Source organism: Manis pentadactyla, chromosome 12 (genome assembly GCF_030020395.1).
Source record: "Manis pentadactyla isolate mManPen7 chromosome 12, mManPen7.hap1, whole genome shotgun sequence".
Taxonomy (NCBI): domain Eukaryota; kingdom Metazoa; phylum Chordata; class Mammalia; order Pholidota; family Manidae; genus Manis; species Manis pentadactyla.
In genome coordinates, this window is record NC_080030.1 from 3,632,122 (window position 1) to 3,654,235 (window position 22,114).

Sequence of the window (22,114 nt, forward strand, 5' to 3'; positions counted from 1 at the left end):
ATGTAAAATTGAGGTGCTTGTGGCTATCTTGTGTACATGAGAATGAGGAAGTTCAACATCAAGAGAGAAGGAAAACAATAATAGAGTAAAAGCCAAATACCTGAGAAAAATTTTGAGAAATACCTGAAGCTAGGTATGCTTTCAGATTTTAAGATTTGTAAACCAGTGTATTTCATTTGTTTAATGTAGGCATGTGAAGGATTTCTCTTACTTACACTTGGGAGGGCTCTAATAGTTCTAACAGGAGAGCAGTATGAACAGGGATCTAATTAGATGTCAGAAAGTAATTTTTAATAAATCTGCCACATAAAATTTATTTGCTACTATTGTCCATTCTATAAAGTCAGCATGTTTATATAATTCAGCTTTAATTTGGTTTAGTCTTTTACAAAAACATAAGAAAACAGATTTTTTTTCCTGTCATTCATTTAATAAGTATTAGGTAAATTGTATAATATAATTAAGTTGAAAGAAATGAAAAATCATTGTCATTCAATTATTAAATGTGGTTATGGAACATAATATTGTTAAATTTCCTACTTCTCTTACCATGAGGTCCTTTCAAAATGTCCCTATTTTTTATGTTTCATGTACTACACAATGTATTCTAATACCTTGGTCCAGTAATACTCATTTAATTCTCAAGTGAAGAAAAATTATTCTGAAGTTTAAAGTATCACTGAACATTTGGTTTGTATCAAGGAAACAAAATGGTCCTGATGGAAACTAAAATGTTTTTCACTGATACAATAAAGAGTGAGATAATGTTGTGACCAATTAGCTCCTTGGTGGGATTTTTAGGATTCCTAAGTTTAGCAAAGTCATAATTAGTGTGAATAGGTGTGTGCTTGTGTGAAGGTACCCATATATGTGTGGTGTGTTTAAAAAGTTTAAGCAGATGTTTGGTTAGATTAATAACTGTTGGCATAAATGTAGTTTCTGGATACTAGTAATAGGTCTGTTTCACTTGTTTTGAAAACTCCTCTGTAATGTAAATATACTTCATCACAAACATTGAGTTAATTACATTACAGTTGTCTACTTTAAAGTTTTTTTTTTTAATATGGCTCCGAACATCACAGTTGATGTTCCCAAACATCATTTCAATTCAGTGTATTTAAACACAATATACTGTGGCAATTCAATATATAGGAAGAGGGTTGGGTTGAGAATTCAGAGATCCCAGCTGAAGTCTATGCCATTATTTGCCCAATCTCCCTAGACTCCAGTTCCTTTACTCTCATGTAAGAAAGCTGAATGTATTTCTCAAAGTTTGATTTAGTCAGCTGCTCAAAGAGAATTGGGTAGTGGAAATTGAAAATAATTCTGGGACCAGATTTCTGGATTAGCAACTATGAAGTGAAGAAGAAAGGATGAGTGGGGCTAGAGTTAGTCCTATGCTGGGCTGAAGGAGAAGCAAGGGGATATTACATGAGGTCCAAATTACAAAGTCAAGCTAGGAATAACTATCTCCCGGGGCAGTAATTCAAAGCTCATAAATTGAAATGGAATATTGAGCCATCAAGAAGATTCAAAGCAGAGCCAGGGTAGGGTTATGATAATCTTGGGGATCAAAGCCATGCAGAGTAACAGGTGTGTGTGACTTGGATTTTCTTTTTTTTGAGAGGGTATCTCTCACATTTATTGATCAAATGGTTGTTAACAATAAAATTCTGTATAGGGGACTCAATGCACAATTATTAATCAACCCCAAGCCTAATTCTCAACAGTCTCCAATCTTCTGAAGCATAACGAACAAGTTCTGACATGGTGAACAAGTTCTTACATAGTGACTAAGTTCTTACATGGTGAACAGTGCAAGGGCAGTCATCACAGAAACTTTCGGTTTTGATCACACATCATGAACTATAAACAATCAAGTCAGATATGATTATTCATTTGATTTTTATACTTGATTTATATGTGAATCCCACATTTCTCCCTTATTTTTTTTTTTTTTAGTAAAATGCTGAAGTGGTAGGTAGATGCAAGATAAAGGTAGAAAACATAATTTAGTGCTGTAAGAGGGCAAATGTAGATGATCAGGTCTGTGCCTATAGACTAAGTATTAATCCAGGCTAGACAAGGGCAACAAAACATCCACGGATGCAGAAGATTTCTCTCAAAACGGGGGTTGAGGTTCTAAGCCTCGCCTCTATTCATCCGCAATTTCTCACCTGATGGCCCCCCTGCGACTGTGCCTGTCTTAGGTTGTTCCTCCCTTGAGGAATCTTACCCGTCTCTGGCTAACCAGCCGTCTTCCGAGGCCATACAGGGAAATGTAAAGTTGGTAAGTGAGAAGCAATATTCTTTGAAAAGGTTAGCTTTTTACTTCTTTGCAGATTTATGCCCTGTGGCTTCTATGCCCAGCATTTGTCTTGAGGTATCTTTACCACTTGGAAGAATTATGATACTCGGTAATTTTCGATATGAGGCACGAATTCTACTAAAGGGTTGTAATTAGGAAGGAAGAAGAAAAGCTGTAGAAGTAGCAGGCGGAAGAAAACATGGGAAGATTGATTATTTCTTTGACATAACTTCTTGTAGAGTAACTTCAGCATGGATAGGTTTTAACAAACTACTAATTAAATTGCGTATACACATTAACAGAATAGGAATACAGATACATAACAAAAGCAGACCTACAATTACCAGCCATATCCAGTGAAACCAAGAAAACCAGTTAGGTACCCTAGGCATTTGTGAAAACTTATTAATAATATGATGGATATTGTGTGACTTGGATTTTAGCTTGCTAAATTATTTATTTACACCTTGGATGTTTGAAGGCTGTGACTCAGTTGTCTTGATACTTCTAGTTATGACATTTGAGATGGATGACCTCATTATCTTTCTGTTTCACAGTTTTATAAAGGAGAATATAATGCAATTTTAAATTTTTTAGAACACCAGGAAAAATGTGTTAGATTTCAGAAAGTAGCTACATTACAGCATATGCATAAGCAAAAAGATACAGCATGTTATTTAGTACTTACAAAAACTTCAGGTCATTTGCTTAACTTTTCATATTCAAGTTTGTAAATGAAAATGATCATATTTACCACTTTGGGGTTGAAAGAAAAAGATGTATTTATCATCTGCTAGATGATGTGCTCACTGTATGCTCTAGTTATATATGCAAGGCTTCGGTGACTGGAAGTGCATGTGTCAGACCCTCTTTTTTTTGCAATTATCAGATTTTTAATGAACTGGATAGCCATTTGCTTCAGCATAGCACATCACCCTTACATAGGGGCAATCAGGAGAAAACATGAATGTCTTGCCTATGGGTTTCAGCCCTGGGCAAGTTCATTATGGATTCAATGTGACCAAAGAAAATGACAGCAAAACGTTCTTGGGATGAAAGGGTTATACCCAATTTTATTTCCAGGTGGCAGGTCAGTCACTAGAATCCCGTTCACTCAGAGCGATTCTGCATGCAGCAAGCCAGTCTCTGCCTCTGGGTCGCTCTGTCTGCACAGCCGTCCTCTGGGCCCCTCTGTCCACACAGCTGTCCTCGGGCCTCTCTGTGCAGTTGTCCCACACAGCCATCCTCTGGGCCTCTGTCCTTGGCGCTGCCACCACTCCAGCCTCTGCTCTGCTCTCCTGCAGCCTTGCAGCCCTGCCACCATGTCTCACCCAGAGCACTGGGTGAAGCTCTTTTTATAGAGTCAACAGCCATGTATCGCCCACAGGTGTGCAGTGAGCTAGTCAAGCAGGGCCAGGTAAGAATCCTGGCCACAGGAACTCTCATTTTATCCACAATGAAGTAGCCAAGCTTCTGTACTACAAAACACCACCACCTTTACAGCTAACCAGCATTATTCAACTGTTACACAACTGTGTCAAGTGCACAAAAATACATAAGGGGTTACAGCTGTGTTTGATAAAAAATAAGCCTTTAAAACATAAATTATTTTACCAGGTAAGTTTTTATACTAGCTCACATTTAGATTGCAATTTAAATCTGAATGTAAATAGCACATGTAAATAAATTTGCAACAACTTTAGTAGGTCATTTAAAAGAATGATTTGACTACTTAACAAGAAAAGGCTGCAAATGTTTTAAGTCAGGAGACCCCACATTAGATTAACAAACTGTTTACTTTCAACCAAAAAGTCATGTAAGTATATAAAGATGAACTTTTACCCCAGATATCCAAACCAATAATAACTTGAAGTTATTAACCTTACTAAACTTAAAAGATATTTGAATAACAGCAACAAAATGTTTACCCCTTGAGGCAAAATCTAAAACAAAAAGTTAGACAACATGTTAAAAAATAACCTTTCTAACACTTAGTGCCTTGTTCCAAGGACCCTTTGATCAACTGAGTGTGTCGCTTGCCTCCACTCACCCCGGTCCTCAGTGAGGCTGCTTGCTGCTGGCTCATTGCCCTAGTCGGGCACCGTTCCTTCTTCTTTTGGAGACTCGGACACTATGTTTGTCGGTCCCTCCCTGCTTCTGACCTGCAGATAAGGGAGGAGACGTGATGAGATATCGAGGACCTGAGGGGGCCAGCCAGGGGACTCTAGGCGTAACAGCGCAAGAGTGGTGCTGAGAGGGTGCCTCTCATATTTATTGATCAAATGGTTGTTAACAACAATAAAATTCTGTATAGGGGACTCAATGCACAATCATTAATCAACTCCAATTCTCAACAGTCTCCAATCTTCTGAAGCATAACGAACAAGTTCTTACATAGTGAACAAGTTCTTACATGGTGAACACTGCAAGGGCACTCATATCACAGAAACTGTTTCTGTTTTGATTATGAATCGTGAAGTATAAACAATCAAGTCAGATATGATTATTCACTTGATTTTGATACTTTATGTGTGAATCCCACAATGTTGCTTCCATATTTTTGCTATTGTAAATAATACTGCAATGAGCATGGGACTGCAAATGTCTTTGTAAGTTACTGTTTTTACTTCCTTGAGATAAATACCCAGAAGTAAAATTGCTGAATTATATATGCAAGCTCTATTTTTAACTTTTTGAGGAAACGCCACACTGTTTTCCATAGTAGTTGCACCAATTTACATTCCCACCAACAGTTCACAAGGGTTCCCTTTTCTCCACACCACACCAGCACAAGCTATTTCTTTTTTTTTTAATTTGTAGTAATAATTTTTAATTGAAATGTAGTTGATATACAATATTATATTGGTTTCAAATATACAACACAGTGATTCAACACGTTATTAAATCCTTGTCCCAACTAGTGCAGATTATTGCCTGTCAACATAGGAAGATGTTACAGACATTGACTCTATTCTCCATGATGCACTTCCATCCCTGTGACCAACTTTAATTGTGATTGAGATTTTTATGGCTCTGTTACCCCCTCACGTTCTCCACCATGCCATCCTCTCCCTCCTGGTGACCTCTAGTCACTTCTCAGCATCTGCAGCACATGCTGTTTCTTCTCTTTTGATAACAGCTGTTCTTACAGATGTGAGGTGACATCTCACTGTGGTTTTGATTTGCATTTCCCTGATGACTAGTGATGCTGAACAACTTTTCATATGCCTGTCCCTACTCTGCATGTCTTCTTCAGAGAAATGTCTACTCAGATCCTCTGTCCACATTTTAATCAGATTGCCTTTTTTGGTGTTGAGTTGTGTGCATTCTTTATAGATTTTGGATATTAACCCCTTATCAGATATATCATCTGCAGTATTTTTTCCCATTCAGTAGGCTGCCTTTTCAATTCGTTGATGGTTTCCTTTGCTGCGCAGAAGCTTTTTAGTTTGATGTATCCCACTTACTTATTTTGCGTTTGTTGCCTTTCCTTTGGTGTCAAATCTAAAAAATCATGGGAAAGACTGATGTCAAACAGTTTACTGCCTATGTTTTCTTTTAGGAGTTGTATGGTTTCAGGTTTTACATGCAAGTTTTTAATACATTTTGACTTGATCTTTTGTGTATGGGTAAGATAGTGATCCAGTTTCATTCTTTTGCATATAACTGTCCAGTTGTCCCAATACCATTTATTAAAGAGACTGTTTTTACCCATTGTGTATCCTTGGCTCCTTTGTTGTAAATTAATTTACCATATACTAGTGGGTTTATTTGGGGCCTCTCTTGTTTCATTGATCTATGTGTCTGTTTTTGCACCAATACCATATTATTTTGATTAACTGCGTGGAGGATTTTGTGAGGATATGTTTTTAAACTCCTTTGGGTAAATACTAAAGAGTGTGATTGCTGGTTCATATGGTACAAATATGTGCAGTTTTGCAAGAAACTGTCAGACTGTCTTCCAAAGTGACTACAATTTTACAACATAACCAGTATGATGAAGAGTTCCTGTTGCTCCACATCCTTGCCAGTATTTTCTGTTGTCAGTCCTCCGGATTTTGGCCATGCTAATAGGTATATAGGGATATCTCACTGGTTTAGTTAGTTTGCATTTCCCTGATGACATATGATATGGAGCATCTTTGCATATGCTTATTTTCCATCTTTATGGGGGCGTCTGTTAAGGTCTTTCATCAAATTTTAAATCTGGTTGGTTTTTTTTCATACTAAGTTTTAAAAGAGTTCTTTGTATTTTTTGATTAACAATCCTTTGTCAGATGCGTCTTTTGCAAATATTTTCTCCCACTCTGTGGCTTATTCTCATTCTTTTGACAATTGTATTTCACAGATGTTTTTAATGTTAATTAAATCCAGTTGATCGATTACTTCTTTAGTGGACCGTGTCTTGGGTGTTTGTTATATCTAAAAAGTCATTGCCATACCCAAGGTTATCTAGGTTTTCTCCAGTTTTATAATTTTGCATTTTACATTTGAGTCTATAAATTATTTTGACTTAAATTTTGTCAAGTTATAATGTCTGTACCTTGATTCACTTTTTTTTTTTTGCATGTGGATAACCAGGTGCTCTAGTACCACTTATTGATAAGACTATCTTTTCAAAGAACTAGAGCAAATAATCCTAAAGCTCATACAGAAGCACAAGACCCCAAATAGCCAAAGCAATCTTAAGAAAGGAGAACACAGCTGGGGGCATTATGCTCCCTGACTTCAAGCTATACTACAAAGCTATAGTAATTCAAAACAGTATGGTGCTGACACAAGAACAGACCCATAGATGAATGGAACAGAATAAAGAGCCCAGAATTAAACCCATGCACATATGGCCAATCAATATATGAGAAATAAGAAGAGTCTTTTTTAATGCATATATCCTTATACTCTTCCATTAAACCTAAAATAATGACAGTAGAAAAGCTGAGAAATCAAGTAGAAATAGTACAGTTTTCTCACCAAAACAGCACACCACAACTTTGATATCCTTGTACAATGCTCACATGTGCCTTAAAATAATGAACGAAAAATTGAAATACAAGTTCCAGGTAAAATAGCACATCCAATTTATATTTTACCCTTCATTGTCTCTACCAACATTAAGTAGAAACTCTCTTTAATGGAACATTTACTCCCCACTTAACCCTGTTCAAACCTGGACGGTAAAACTTTGGTTGAATAACAGAAGTTAGGTCTCTACTCCAAAGTATCATAAATTTTCATGATATAAAGTTTTATATTTTTCTCCTCTCATAAAGTAAGGAAAACAAAAGATAATTATGGTATCAAAAAATCTGATAACACTACATCTAACAGTATGCTTATGTTGCAGTCTGATACGAAACAATTGGCACTGAAAATGTAAGTAGGTATTTATCTCTATCACTACAACTATATATAGGAAAGTATAAATCAAACAAGTGTGACAGTTCAAGTAGGGAATTTAGGAGCAGGAAGCAGAGAAATTTTCCACAATATATGACAAATTCAATTATTTATTTAGGCTTAAATCTGGTAAAAATGAAATCAAATTTTAAATGCAATCAAAGCAGATTTCTGAATAGCACAAGAAGATGAAAGACATTATTTTCATTATAGAGATTCTGATACAAGCCTAAAGAAAAAGAGAAAAATAATCATCATGGTGAGTAACTGTGTCCTAAAAGATTCTTTGATCATACAAAAAAATGCACCTTCTGTAAAATAACATAACTAACATAGGGGAAAACTAGGTCATATTAAACTGTTGTTATAAGGTAACTTTTAATTGGCACACATAATGTAAATTGCTCTGGTGAATGCACATTGGGTCACAGAAACAACGGTAGCTGGATTCAGATGTGACCCGGCAGCCCAGGTGTTCAGGAAAAGTGCTGTTAGCAGAGAGGATTGATGATCTAATCCAACTCAGCCAGATCCTCGGCAGGGTGGCTGGAGGATAATATTCAGAAAGCAAGCACATGCTTGGTGTTACTTTCAATTGATGCTGACATTTTCAATTGTGACAAGAAATTTTTTCCTAATATAGGAAACAACTCAGCTAACCTTCCGAAGGACATCAGATAATCATGGTCGGTTGTTGTGCAAAAGCTAACTTCTCAGAAATGAGAGCACATGTGAAATACAAATAATTGGACATTTTAGAGTTGTACTATAGTAATAATATTTTAATAACTTTCTATTTTCTTAGATGTACAGTACTATTGCAATGGATATTATCTCCATGTATAAACAAAGCAATATTTTTTAGCCTGGTATTGGCATTTGGTGGTGAAAAATTCCCACAAGGGTACAAATAACCAGGAGTCATGTGCTGATTAATATAAGGCTTCCAAAGTCACATGTTAATTAAAGTAATTAATATCTTTCCTGGTTATGCTGTGCATTTGTCACATGGCACAGATAGAAAAACCGTGATTGGATAGTCAACATTCAAAAAAATGTCCAACCTCGCAATAGTAAAGAGGTTTTTTTGTCATTGATGACAGCAATTCAGTAAAAACTAAGGGCCTAATTATTAAAACAACAATTCCTCCCAGAAAATCCCTAGGCTATTCTGCAAATATGTGGTGATTTACAAATAACTCAAGTGCTCAAAGAAGTACTGTCCACATACAAGAAAGAGAAAACAATGAAATGTGTGACTTCAGCTGAAGTCCTGGCCAGTCTTTGTGCTCTGGCGGCAGCAGCTCCGGAGGGATCCCCGGCTCGGGCCTGGAGGGCGCCGCCGTGGTTGCTGCTCCTGTGTTTGTGGCAGCGTCCTCTCGCAGCCAAGGACGACCGAGTGGGTTAAATTGCTGCATGTTTTCAAGACGCATTATAAGGCGTTCGCATGAAGGTGTTTCGCTGTCATTCCTGACCTTTCTGAAACAGTGCACCTGTAAGTATTAATATTGATAAAAACCACATTATTTCTGTCATTTCCTGCTGACGCATAGACGCAAGGTAACACAACACAGCTTCCCTGGTTCTCATAACATAAATATGACAAAAGTAGAAACACCAAACTTTCTTTTTCATGCAAAATCAGAACAAACTTACACTTTTCCTGGTAAGGCTGACCCATTTCTTAAAATCTGCCCTTTTAAAATTTCTGACAAAATCTAGTAAGATATAAAGGAAACCACACAAAGGATTTTAGAAAATCAATTTAAAAATTGTCATTATGTATGAGGAAACCATTTTTCTCCCAAAAGGTAAACACCATGCATCCCTCTTTAACAATACAAGATGGACATTACAGTGTTCAGTTCTATATAAAGAGAAATCCCACAGCCCTGTTCCAGATCCCAGCAAGCACCCCTTCTCGGGGGCAGGCAGGGTCCTGGTCTCGCCTCCTGGGAGCCGACTGGCAGCAGCGCAGAGGAGCCACCAGGGCCAGGGAAGGGGGTGCCCCCCTCAGGGGCACAGCTGCCGGTAAGAACAAACCCAGGACAGGATAGTGCTGATTTAAGGCCTACGAGGACTTCCCCACAGCACGGGAGCACCAGGGGCTGCACTCCATTCAGCTCGAGATTTGGGAAAAGCAGTTGACCGGGGCTGGGAGGACCGAGGGCTCAGGGTGCCTTCCCTTGACTCTCACAGGCCTCACGGCTGTCCAAGGAAGGACACAGGGTGGCGGGGTTAGGCCTCGCTCTCCCTACCTACAACGCACCAAGAGCCAGGGAAAGTCTCAATTTTACTTTTAAAAATATGTATCAGTATCCATTCCTTATTTGTCATTACTGAATTCTGTACAGCATGATACCCTAAGATAATGAGGAATTCCTACATGTTGGCAACGCAAACATTTCTGCCAGCAGCCGGCTGACAGCTGACTCTACGTTAGAACACAGACTGCCATATTTATCATTAATCTTAATTATTAAAGCTCTTGTGGGGCATCAAGGCTTGATGAAACACGTATTCATGTTAAAACTAGTAGAAAACTATGAACTGTATTGTTAATATATTATTTTTCCCTTACTGTATAATCACTGTTTGATATTTCAAACATCCAGAATAGTTTTTGGTATTTTCTATCAAAGCATTGTTAATAGAAGAGGCAGTGAGGAACAGGATTTTAAACTGACCTGATGCAAAGCAACTTAGAAAGTTCTTTGAAATCTCAAGTTTTTGTTTTCCACTACATGAAATATGGGTTTATTTTAACATAAAATAACAATCTTCTCTAATACATACGATAAAATCACTTCCGTGCCTTCTTGGTGGGAGAATGAAACGGGAGACTGGTCAAGTGAACACAACAGGAGCAGCTCTGGCGGCTCCAGTTCCAGAATCTACACAAGGGAAGTAACTTAATAACTTGGAGAGGATTTACACATAGCATTGCTTTCACAGTAAAAACTTAGAAACCCTCCTAAGGTCCATTAAATAGTCATAATCACGATACATATAAAGAATAGATTATAAGGCCATTAAATTCTAATGCAAATCTGTATTTATAAAATTATTAGGGAACAATGTCCATGACATATGGAGGAAACAAAGCAAGTTGCAAAATATGATCAATATGATTCTCATTTGTACAAAATTCTGTACATACATTTAAACATATACATGAGAAGTGAGAAACATTACCACTGAGGGATGTTAGCAGAAGCTAAGAGTGGCTGTTTTGAGTGAAGAGATTTGCGAATCTGATTACATTTTTAACAAGCCTAATTTATTTATCCAAAAAGTTCTTTACAAAATAAAATGTTTTAGTTTTTGGAGAGATCCCAACATGAAATGAGAAGGAAAAAAGGAAATGGCTATATTTTTAAGGAAGAACATTCTTCTAGCAAGGTCATGTGCTAATATGCCATTTTGAAGGGACTATGTCCTCTGAAGCCGTTGGGAATGTCACTGTCCATTCAGAGAACTCACGCTCAGTCTGTCGTTGCCACAGTGAGTGACATTAATGTAAAAGGCAACTGGAAGAGGTGAAAGCTGCCCGCTGCGGCTCCAGCACAGTGTTCCCCAGGGGAGCCCCGACAGCAGCGCTGGTTTTCTACCTACCGCACTGCTATCATTGGCATCAAATGCAGACTTACCAAGAGACTCCATGTGTTTCTGCTGTTAGGACATTCGGTCAAAACACTAAAACAGCCTTGCATTTTTAGGATATAACTGAGTACTCTTAGAAAATAGAAAATGAACAATTTGAAGTTCTCACAAATGATGTGAAAGGACATTCTATTTTATTCAGTTTCACTGAAACGATTAAATTATCATTTTCATGGCCCACATTTGCGATGCTCTAAATATATTGACAATGTAAATAGTAAATCTGGGTTTCTATAAAAGCACACTGATAAGAAAATGCAAACATAAAGGCAGTTTTATAAGGTTAATTTCATATATATATTGACCAAAGAATATTATGACAAACTAATCTTTTACAGTTTTCAGTTACATGATCATTTATCATATTCAAGATAAAAACAGTGAAAAAAATAGCTGATAATTGATAACCAATACAAACTTCATAAAACATAATCATCATTATTATTCCAATGTGTTCCAAACAGGAATTAATATAAAGCATCATCAAAAAGTATGGACTAGTTATTTCTAAGTTACTTTAATTTTATAAAAAAGGAAAACAAGACCTAACAAAATGTCAGTGTGTCTAAAACACTTTAAGTTTTTAGGAAGACTCTTTGAAACATCACTAGAATTATAATGCACACACACACACACATTTTTTTTTGGTATGATAAATTTGAATGTTAACAAGCTATGTTTGAGTTACAAATAGTGGTCCTAATTATTCTGTTCCTGAAATAATAAGCAGAAATACTACATGAAAGTTTTCTTATTAGTAGGCCGTAAGCCATTGACACATGAAGTCAAGTTGTCTAGTAATCATTAAAATCCATATTCATTAGACAAATATTTACTGTGACATTGGACTTCCATTTCTATCCAAGAAACAAATTCAGTTGTTGATCACAAATTTGAGCAGGTAAAATGGTCTTAGTTCATGTATATACTTCCAACAAAAAATGATAAAGACTAGTTTTAGGCTTCCCTGTATCATAATAACAAAAATACATATTCACAGTGGTTTTTTTTTGAACTGCTCATTTTCTGTCTGAGAAAAAAGTAAATGATGAGAAGGCCATAAGTTAGTATGGAAAACATGAATTGTAGGAGGCAAGAGATTAGAAGTTAATTTCCATTTATCAAACCTACCAGAAAGCAAGCATGAAAAGGTAAATGATCTCAACAAGTGGAAGAGTTAGGGGCAGAGGGAGCAACATGATTACAGTTTTGCTTATTGGAAAAATCTGAGAATAATAGTAATACTATGAGGACAAAAAAATGACAGCTGAATTTAAATGGTAACGGATGACAATCCAATCAGCAGACTCAAGAAGCAAGGAAGTACAGAAAATTAACTCAAGAATAGCAAAACTACAGGAGAAAAATGGTACTTAGCCTTAAGACCAAACATTACACAAAGCAGACCGAGTTCAGAACTCACAAAACTTACTCATCTTTTGACTAAGTGTGCTTGTGCTCAGGTTATAGCACAGGAATATTACTGATTGATGGCTTAAAAAATGTAGAGAAAGACTCGGTGTATCTGTGCATACAAAACATTATTCCTCTGACTCTCAGTAATTACAGGAAATCTATTGTTACTTAAGTCATTGAAATCCATGAGTTAACTGATGAAACAAGTGATCAAGAAAGACTGGGACATCTGGGGCCACACTGATAGGTAGTCATAAAGTAATGGTATTGGTAGGCTGTGGCTGACAAACCACCAAAGAAATCAAAAACAAAGATTTTTGTCGCAAACAGCCGCACTGCTGAAATTGAACCCGAAAGTGACAAATGTACCTAAAACTAATTGGAGTGTTTAAATTCAGGTTAAAAACTCATCCTATCATTTCTTGCGGGATACAGGTGTCTATGGATGTGCACACAAGAAATCACTAGTTTACAGATAAACACTACATACTGATCCAAATGATGTAAATTTTGACACAAAGGCTGAGGCATACATAATATGAGAACATTACCACTGTCTCTATCCAGTGAAACAAAACGGAAGGTGAGCTTTATAAATGCTATTTTTGGTATCAATGTCCAACTTAGTTTTTAATGGTCTCAGGTCATACAATTCTCAAAGTAATAGGTAATATCTACTTTATTCGATGTGACATGACTTCAGTGAGTTGAATGTGAGTTTAAATATTAAAATTTGAAGTGCCATAAATTAGGAATATAACACAAATTTTAAAAATGTGTGCTCCAAAGAGTGAAAACTGGATAAAATTCAAAAAAGCAGGAATCCTCCCAAATATCCTTACTAGAAAATTAATTCACATTACTGGAAGGCTTTCCTATACCTGGTGCTGGGAATGTTTTGTCCTATGGGAAACAGTTCATGCAAAATACTGAATTTACATATTTCACTATTACGTTCAGTTGTTTTCCTCAGAAAGAGCATCGAACCTCTGCTAAATTTAAAATGAATTGCAATTTTGTTGAAGGTTTAATTGCTAAGTAATTTGAACAGTTTAAACAGTTTATAATTTTAGTTAACATAAAAATTTGTGGGCAGTCATATGTGAAAACTCATATAACCACAGCTAAATTCATAGTAATCAAAGTTTTATAGACTGAAATAGCCTTTAACTAACAAGTCATCATTATGATTTGATGTTAACTGCATTACTGTATTTTAATTCATTTGAAAATGTAAGAAAAAAATAGTAAACCATTGGATCAAGTAAGGAATCAAAAATTATTTTACTTTTAAAATATCAGCACTATTATAAATCTAAACACAAATTCCAAATATTCTGTCATTCTTCTATGAGTTCAAAGAGAAATTTATTCTTATGTAAAAACGGAGTAAGTCTGAAAGCAAGAAAAACTCCCTGATTCTGTTTCACAAGTTATAAAATGAGCCTATAGATATAAAATCATAAAGTTTGTTTTTCTTCCACCAGAGATAGCATCTTTACTATTCAACCAGTTCCTGAATTGTCGTAAACTAATGAACCCCTGAAACAAAACTGAGAAGAAAAACTGGGTTCTGACTTACACAGCTTCGCAGTTAAACTCAGAAGACTGACGAAAAACTGTATGTAAGAGCTCTCACATTTTAAGATTTGCCATTACATTGTATCTTCCCTAATTCAACCTCATACCACAGCCCTGAGAAGAAATAAACCTTCATCTCTGTACAAATACACTATGAAAAGCCTCCCAAGTCAAAAACAGACTGTGTCCCTTGTACTTAAATCATATTAAATCTCTTCCTTCTTACTTTTTCATTCTTTCATAATTTTCAGAACACAACTCTGAAATGCAGTCTGCTTTAACATGTTTTCCTCAAAGAAAACAAATAGAAGAAAACTCAACCAAAGGTCATTCGAAAACGTAAAACTTCAGAATTTGTAGATAAAAAAGAAAGACCTGTTAAAACCTTTTATTTGTATTGCTCCATGCAAAGTTTCTAACCAGAAATGCATGTACTGGCTTGTGTTTTATGAATCAGACATGAATAATAAGAGAGGCTCATGTAATGAAACTTAAAGGTTAAAAAATTTCAATTCATTTGCAACTTCCCAGCATTAATGGTCCTGTTTTTCCCTTCTCCATGGTAGACTGTTCCAGAACTCTCACTGTGATCCTTCTCTGGTCTTTACAGATGCGCCAAAGTGGATTACTAGTGCATAATCATTTCACTTAATTGTTTTCCCATTAATGTGGTTGGTCTAGATATAAGATGGTGGCATGAGAGGTGAGACAGAGAACTCCTCCCAAAACCACATACAGTACGAAAATATAGTTAATACAACTAGCCCTAAAACAGCAACAGGAAAGAAGGCTGCACCAGACTGCATACACCTGGAGAACAGAGCAGACCTCACGGAACAGGGTGACGTACCAAAGCCTTGATCCGGCAGGACCTGAGCCCTTCCCTGACCCCAGCTCACCGGCCGGAGGAAGACAAATGGAGCGGGGAGGGGGTGGAAGCCCTGCACTGCTGAACACCCAGCCCTGGACATCTGCCTTGGAACACAAACCTACATTGTGTGGTGCTGTGGAGTTTGGTGGTGGTGGGGAGCTGGGACAGGGAGTGCTTGAGAGACTGAGATTCCGGGCCGGGCCGTTTGTGGAGGAAGGGGATCCACATCTGGCCGCTCTGGGACAAAGGAAAGGCAGGGGGTCAGAGAGGCTTCCTAGCAGCAAGAGGGCTGCTGAAGGGGCGAGTTTGCACGGAGCTTGCACGGGAGAAGGGGCAGGGGGACAAGGTTGTCTGGGTGCACTCTGCCCAGCAGGTTGGGAACTTTGAGGAGCTTCAGGTGCCCCAACCCGCTGGCTGGCTCCTCAGCTCCGAGGCCCCCACTGCGATGCCTGCTGCGCCTTCCTCCTGGCCTGCTGGCACCAGCTCGGAAACCATCAGGCCAGTCAGAGGGAGGCCCCGCCTACAACAGCTAGAGATGCGAAGCACAGAGGCTTACACGTGTGTGCTCTGCCAACTGGCTCTGACGCTGGGGACAGGCACTGCGGCCGGGAAGCAAGAAACAGCTCTTTCTTCCACCCGGGCACCAGCGCCGCCCCCCTGTGACCCCCAACCTCACTCCAGGGGCTGAGCAGCTCCAGAGACTGCAGCTTCTGGCCACTAGAGGGAGCCACATAGAAATATCAAAGGAACCTGGTTCAGATCAAAATCTCATAAACCCCAGAAAAAGGGCCAAATGAAACTGAACGCACCAATCTTCCTGAAAGAGAGTTTAAAATAAAAATCACAAACATGCTCACGGAGGTACAGAAAAATATTCAAGAATTCAGGAACAAATTTAAGACAGATTCAATCATTAAGAAATTGCATATCTGAAATGGAACATACAATGGAGGGATTTAAAAGCAGGTTAGATGTAGTAGAAGAGACAGTTAATGGAAAATAAATTAGAGAAGAGGAATACAAAGACACTGAGGCACAGAGAGAAAAAAGGATCCCTAAGAATGAAAGAATATTGAGAGAACGGTGTGACCAATGCAAATGGAACAATATTCACGTTATAGGGGTATCCCCCACACGGCTGCCCCACCTGGCCCGGCTGCGGGCTGACTGCCTCCCGCCACCCCCAGGGGCCGCCCTGTACGGCCGCCTCAAGGGGTACCTGCTCACCGAGGACCAGCTCAAGGAGAACGGTTACCCGTTCCCGCACCCGGGGCGGCCAGGCGGTGCCCTCGTCTTCACGGCTGAGGAGAAGCAGCCCAAGGACTGTGAGTCGCGGCCGCGTCGGGGGCCAGCATGGGTGCGGTGCGCGTGGAGCTGCGGCCCCCTGCTGCCTGCCGTCCCGGCCCCCACAGCCTCCTGCAGGATCTGCTGCCGCTGTGGCACTGAGCACCTCTTGTCGCCCTCGGGCCGCTGCGTGCGGGACGAGGAGTGTTCCTACCACTGGGGGCGGCTCCGACGGAACCGAGGTGAGACCCGGGCCCCTCCCTCTGACCCCAGTTTAGTCTCTGCCATTTGCTTTTTGTGCCAAAGGCAATATGAACGGCTTACCGTGACCGGCTTTCCCTGGGCCCCGTGCCCAGGGGGCCGCCCGCCTGCACGGGGAGGCCCGTCCTGGCCTGTGGCTGCATCCAGTCGCCCGGCTCGTGCTCTGGGGACCCACGTGTTCTCGAGCTGCCTGCCAGCCTCCTGCACACCCATCTCTGCCAGGCATGTGGGGTATCATCCCCACCCGTGTCTGGGCGTGACCCCACTGCCAAACCAGGAAGGGCCCTCCTGTCCCAAATCCTCACCCCTTCGTGGAGCCTGGTACCTCCCAGGAAAGGGGGCTCCCACTCCCTTGGCCCAGGGCGGGGTCCTGTCTGGGGAGCCCCTGCCCCGCTCAGGCAGACGGTACCAGAGCCACCTACGGGAGGCGTGGGGATGGGGCCTGGTGGCTGGATGGGCCCTGACCGCGTCTCCCTCTCAGTGGCCGGTGGCTGGGAGACCCAGTACCTGTGCTGCTCAGCCGCCGTTGGCTCCACCGGCTGCCAGGTCGCCAAGGTAGGTCTCCTGGGCCCTGCTCGGAGCGCCCCCCAACCTTGAGGGGCTGAGGTATGGCCCAGGCTGGAGCCCTGAGCCCCCCTCCTCCTGCCTTGGGTCCGCCCGGTTGTTGGCTTTTCCTGAGGCCCCTCCTGCCGCAGCCCCCGAGCCTGCACCCTCACCTCCGCCCCCCGCCCCCGCTCCCAGCAACACGTGCTGGATGGCCGGAAGGAAAACCTCGAAGGCTTCGTGAAGACCTTCGATAAAGAGCTTTCAGAAGGTGCCCATCCAGGAATATTCGCCCTCGACTGTGAAATGGTGAGTCACCCAGCAGCCTCTACGGGCGCCCACCAGGCGCTCGTTGCTGCTCAGGACCACAGGCATCCTGGCCGCAGCGGGCCGCCCCTGCTCCTCCGCCCGAGCTCTGAGGCAGTGCAGGTCTTGGGGTAAACAGCGGGTGACGGCGGGACAGCAGCCAGGTCCCAGCCCCGGCATGTGTTGAGCCGTGTCTGGCACCTCCGGGCCTTGCCAGCGCCTGCCCGCCCGTGCCTGGATCCCTGCCTGCACCCGTCACACACTGTGCAGGGGCTGTGTGGGCTCTGGGAAGGGGCGCCCCAGGTCCGCTCGCTCCAGTGGCCACAGGAGCCCAAAGGTCTCTGGCCCAGTTGGCGAATCTGTCTGAAAAGGGCCCGGGCACCTGGTAGGCGGGGCCTGGGCGGCAGGGGAGGTGGAGTTGAGGGTGAATCCCTGGCCCTGCAGTCCTACACCACCTACGGCCTGGAGCTGACGCGCGTCACAGTGGTGGACACGGACATGCACGTCGTTTACGACACCTTCGTCAAGCCAGACAATGAGATCGTGGACTACAACACCAGGTAGGGCCCCAGCCCTGCCCCGCTGCCCTCAGGCCTTGCTCAGCCCACCCAGCTGCCCTCATGGACCCTGTACCTCCCACTCCAGGTTTTCAGGGGTGACTGAGGCTGACCTTGCCGATACGAGCATCTCTCTCCGGGACGTCCAGGCTGTCCTGCTGAGCATGTTCAGCGCTGACACCATCCTCATCGGACACAGCCTGGAGAGCGACCTGCTGGCCTTGAAGGTGCCCAGCCGCCCTGGCCCCACTCACTGCAGGCCCCGAGCCCTCGGGTAGGGGGTAGGGTCCGTGTCTGCAGCCTGCCTCTCTCCGTGGCCACACTACCCCGGAGCCCCTGGGCCCTGGGCGCCGAGTCCCAGCTGGCCGTGCGTCCCTAGGTCATCCACAGCACCGTGGTGGACACGGCTGTGCTCTTCCCACACCGCCTGGGCCTGCCGTACAAGCGCTCCCTGAGGACCCTCATGGCCGACTACCTCAGACAGATCATCCAGGACAGCGGTGAGGGCCCGGCAGGGGCGGGGGACAGGGCGGGGGCCCAGCAGTCAGGCCGGCCCCTCCTGACACGGCGCTGTTCCGTAGTGGACGGGCACAGCTCCAGTGAGGATGCCAGCGCTTGCATGCACCTGGTGATCTGGAAGATCCGAGAAGACGCCAAGACCAAGCGGTGACCGCCGCCCACCTCCCCCGGGGCTCCGACCCGCCCTCTGCCCCAGGCCTCTTCCAAACAGTGCAATAAACCTCGGGAGCTGACCGGGTCCGTCGCTGAGACTGGAGACCGAGAGCGGGCAAGCAGCAGCACGAGAGCCGCCGGAGTCCCCGCCGCCCCGCTCAGCCCCGCCCCCTCCGCCCTGGACCCCTGCCCTCCAGGCTGCTGCTGCCGCGAGGGCCGCCGCGTCCCCCAGCGAGACCACCTGCTCCCACCCCCACCTCCAGGGCCGTGCAGGTTTGAGACGGGGTTGTCCTTTTTTATTTTGTATTTTTATTCTCTTTAATTTAAGCCTGATGACTTGCACAGTTGTCTTTCCCACCTGGAGCAGCAGGACCCTGGTGCTGCCTGCCTTCCTGGGCCGGGCTTGGTCAGCCGGCTGGGCCCAGGAGTCCCCTTCCCTGGCGCAGCCTACCTGGACTGCAGGACCTCTGGGAACCAAGCCAGCCCCCCCACCCTCCCCCCAGGCCTCACCGGAGCCCCTGCCCTTTTCCCGAGGCTGTGTGTAAAGGCCCACAGCCCAGTGCCCTGACCCCCTCCCCCAGCCCCAACAGGGACAGAATAAATGTTTGTATGGACTTTAGATCTGGCATCTGGTCGTGTTCTTGGTGAGGCTGCAGCTAGGGAGCAGGGTGGGAACCTGGCTTGCCTCTCTGAGAACCAGCTCCTGTCCCAACCCACGTCGGGCAGCCAGCCTGCCGGGGGAAGCAGGCCCTGAGCCCTGTGGCTTTGCCTCAGGGCCCACAGTGCAGCTGGCGGCCAAGGCCTGCAAGTGCAGCGGTGTTTGCTTGCTGCCCTGTCTGCCGGTGGGGGGCAGAGGGGTGGGGGAGGAGACCCGGAGAGCCACTGCCTTGAATCTGGGAAGCTACCATGGGAAGGGCGGTGGCCACTGGCCCCCTGTGCACCTGTCCCACTCCCAGAAAAGCCGGGATGGCCACAAGGCTCACAGCACATCCTCATCTGCCTGGGCTCCAGCTCTGACCCGTGACTCTGCCTTGGCACAGGGCACTGGGGGCACAGCTGGATGAACCCCCCCTTGTGGCCCCCAGGAGCTGTACAGCAGGACTGAACACTGCACTGCAAGGCCTACACAGCAGGCACTGAGCTCCTGGCTCTGGTCATGCCTGTGGTCATCAGGCAATTTGATGCCAGGACCGGGGCTTAGACGGGTCCTTCCGGCAGTCCTGTCCATGCAGCGCAGCTCCTGGGGTGAGGGGAGACTCTCAGGAGGGGCGCTGGTTCGGTGCTGAGAGGTCTGGGCTCACTGGGGGCTCTCTCCTCTCCAAAGCTCACTCTCCTGCCCCCTCCAGGCCCTTATGTTTAACTCTCTTTTTAGCGCTATAGGAACCATATTTTCGTGTTTGTTGAGTGGATAAATGAGTGCATATGCATGTGGGTGTGTATTTTTTCCATCTGGTACTCAGTTTCCCCAAGAAGAAAACGGGCAGGTGACTTCTCAGTGGGCCTCCTGTTCTGGGAGGAGCCCACTGTACCCTTGCCCTTGGGAGAGGGTGTGGACGGTGCTCAGATGGCGTGGGGGTGGGGGACAGTCCAGTGTCCTGGCTCCCGGAAGGATCCGATTAGCACGAAGAGCTCTGTGGGAGGGGAGCTGAGCTGCCTGTGTGACCTTCAGCAGGCTATGCCCTCTCTGCGCTCTTCCTCGGCCTGGCCTCAGTGAATCGGGAATAGGGGGACCACTTCCTAAGGAAAGAAGTGATGTGCACTCAACTGATGGGCCCCCCTCGAACTTCTTCCCCCCACTTAGCCCCTTGTCCTGTCTCTGGCCCCGATGGGCTGTTTTCTTGTTTTCCCCTCTGAAGGTTTTAGTCTGATGGTGGAGACAGACTCATTTGCGAGTCTAAGGGGCAGAGCCACAGGAGCCTCCAGCTTCGCCCACGTCCTCATTTGCTCCTTCGACTCCCAGCACTTAGCCCCGGCCACGCCCCCTCCCTAACATGACTGCTGTGGGTTCCAGTTTGAGCCCCACGTCCTGGCGTCAGCGCTGCGGGGCAGCTCCCAGCCTGTGGCGGCTGCCGTGGGCTTCATCCTCCAACTGAAAGAATTGGCACTATTTTCAGCCCCATTTCACAGATGGGGAAACTGAGGTACGATTGCTCTAGGCCACCTGGACTGAGACCCATATTTGTTGGGCTGAAGAGCTCACACTTCTAACTCATCACTTCCGCCGGACTCTGATGTTTAAATGTCTCAAGTGTTGGCTCACAGCATGCTTGCAAACACCATCTCGTTGAATTTCCCCTGCTCAGTTCTTCCTTCCAGAAATGAGGCATGGAAGCTCAGAATCCAGAAATTATTTACCAACTGCAACCGTGGGCGAGCTCCTTAACCTCTGAGCCTCAATTTTCTTGTTTTTGCAAAATAGCCTCATTGTATACTTGTGAGCTAATCCATGAGGGATCCTTAGAACAGCACCTACATGGGCTAGGTAAGAAATGTTAGTTTAGCTATTGGTACAATCTTTCTAATTCACTTGTTTAGTTTTTGCATGTTGTATTTTTAATTTTAATAACTACCATTACCGTTCATATTATAACATAGCATATATAATGCTATAATGAATATACAGTGTATTGAATAAATACCTATCTCTACAATGCCTACTGTGGACCAGGCACTACTAACATCCTGCAAGGATCCACACCCCCATTTCATAGATGAAGAAACTGAGGCTCGGAGAGGTGAATTCATGCAGGGAGATGTTAGGACTGAGACACAACTCTCAGCATCACTCCGGGAGTCTGGGTGAAGGCGTCTCAGCGTCATGCTCCCCGGGGTCCCGAGGAGTCCCCAGCCCTAGAAACTCACTCCTGTCCTGCCACTGTCTCATCTGGCAAATTCGGGTGTCTGGATTCTGACTTGGCCCCTGTGAGCCCCCTTGACCGCGGCGTCATCTGTGATTAGAATCCGGACCTGAGTACCACCTTTTGAATAAGGAAGGACATGAATCATTCAGCGCCAGAGGGTGGACTGTGATGTGCAGCTTCTAAGATGACCGCCAGTGATCCCTGTCTCCTGGAATGTATACCTTTGTATAACTTCCTCCTTTAAGTGTGGCATGGACTTGCTGGGTGCTTCTAATGACTAGAATATGGCAGAAAGGATGCCATGTATCTTCTGATGTTAAGTTATGAAAAGACTGTGGTTTCTATCTCACACACTCTCTGTGTCTACTCATCCTGGGCAAGCCAGCTACCGAGT

At 43.7% G+C, this 22,114-nt stretch overlaps 1 protein-coding gene across 1 annotated transcript; it reads left to right on the forward strand.

The window, feature by feature from the left end:
* The first annotated feature begins 15,771 nt into the window (after positions 1-15,771).
* Positions 15,772-19,478, forward strand: LOC130679938 (RNA exonuclease 1 homolog). Its single transcript, XM_057489541.1, has 8 exons — positions 15,772-15,794; positions 16,257-16,762; positions 17,263-17,336; positions 17,523-17,633; positions 18,075-18,190; positions 18,276-18,414; positions 18,567-18,687; positions 18,769-19,478. The coding sequence occupies exons 1-8, from the start codon at positions 15,772-15,774 to the stop codon at positions 18,855-18,857; spliced, it is 1,179 nt and encodes a 392-aa protein (XP_057345524.1). The 3' UTR covers positions 18,858-19,478.
* Positions 19,479-22,114: the final 2,636 nt, after the last annotated feature.

What these genes read in the sequence shown, in the direction of transcription:
- LOC130679938 (XM_057489541.1), top strand. Translation starts at nt 15,772, where the DNA reads ATGCGAAGCACAGAGGCTTACAC. An exon ending in TCGCCCTCGACTGTGAAATG is followed by an intron (nt 17,634 to 18,074) that starts GTGAGTCACCCA and finishes CTGGCCCTGCAG; the next exon opens with TCCTACACCACCTACGGCCT. An exon ending in ACAGATCATCCAGGACAGCG is followed by an intron (nt 18,688 to 18,768) that starts GTGAGGGCCCGG and finishes GCTGTTCCGTAG; the next exon opens with TGGACGGGCACAGCTCCAGT.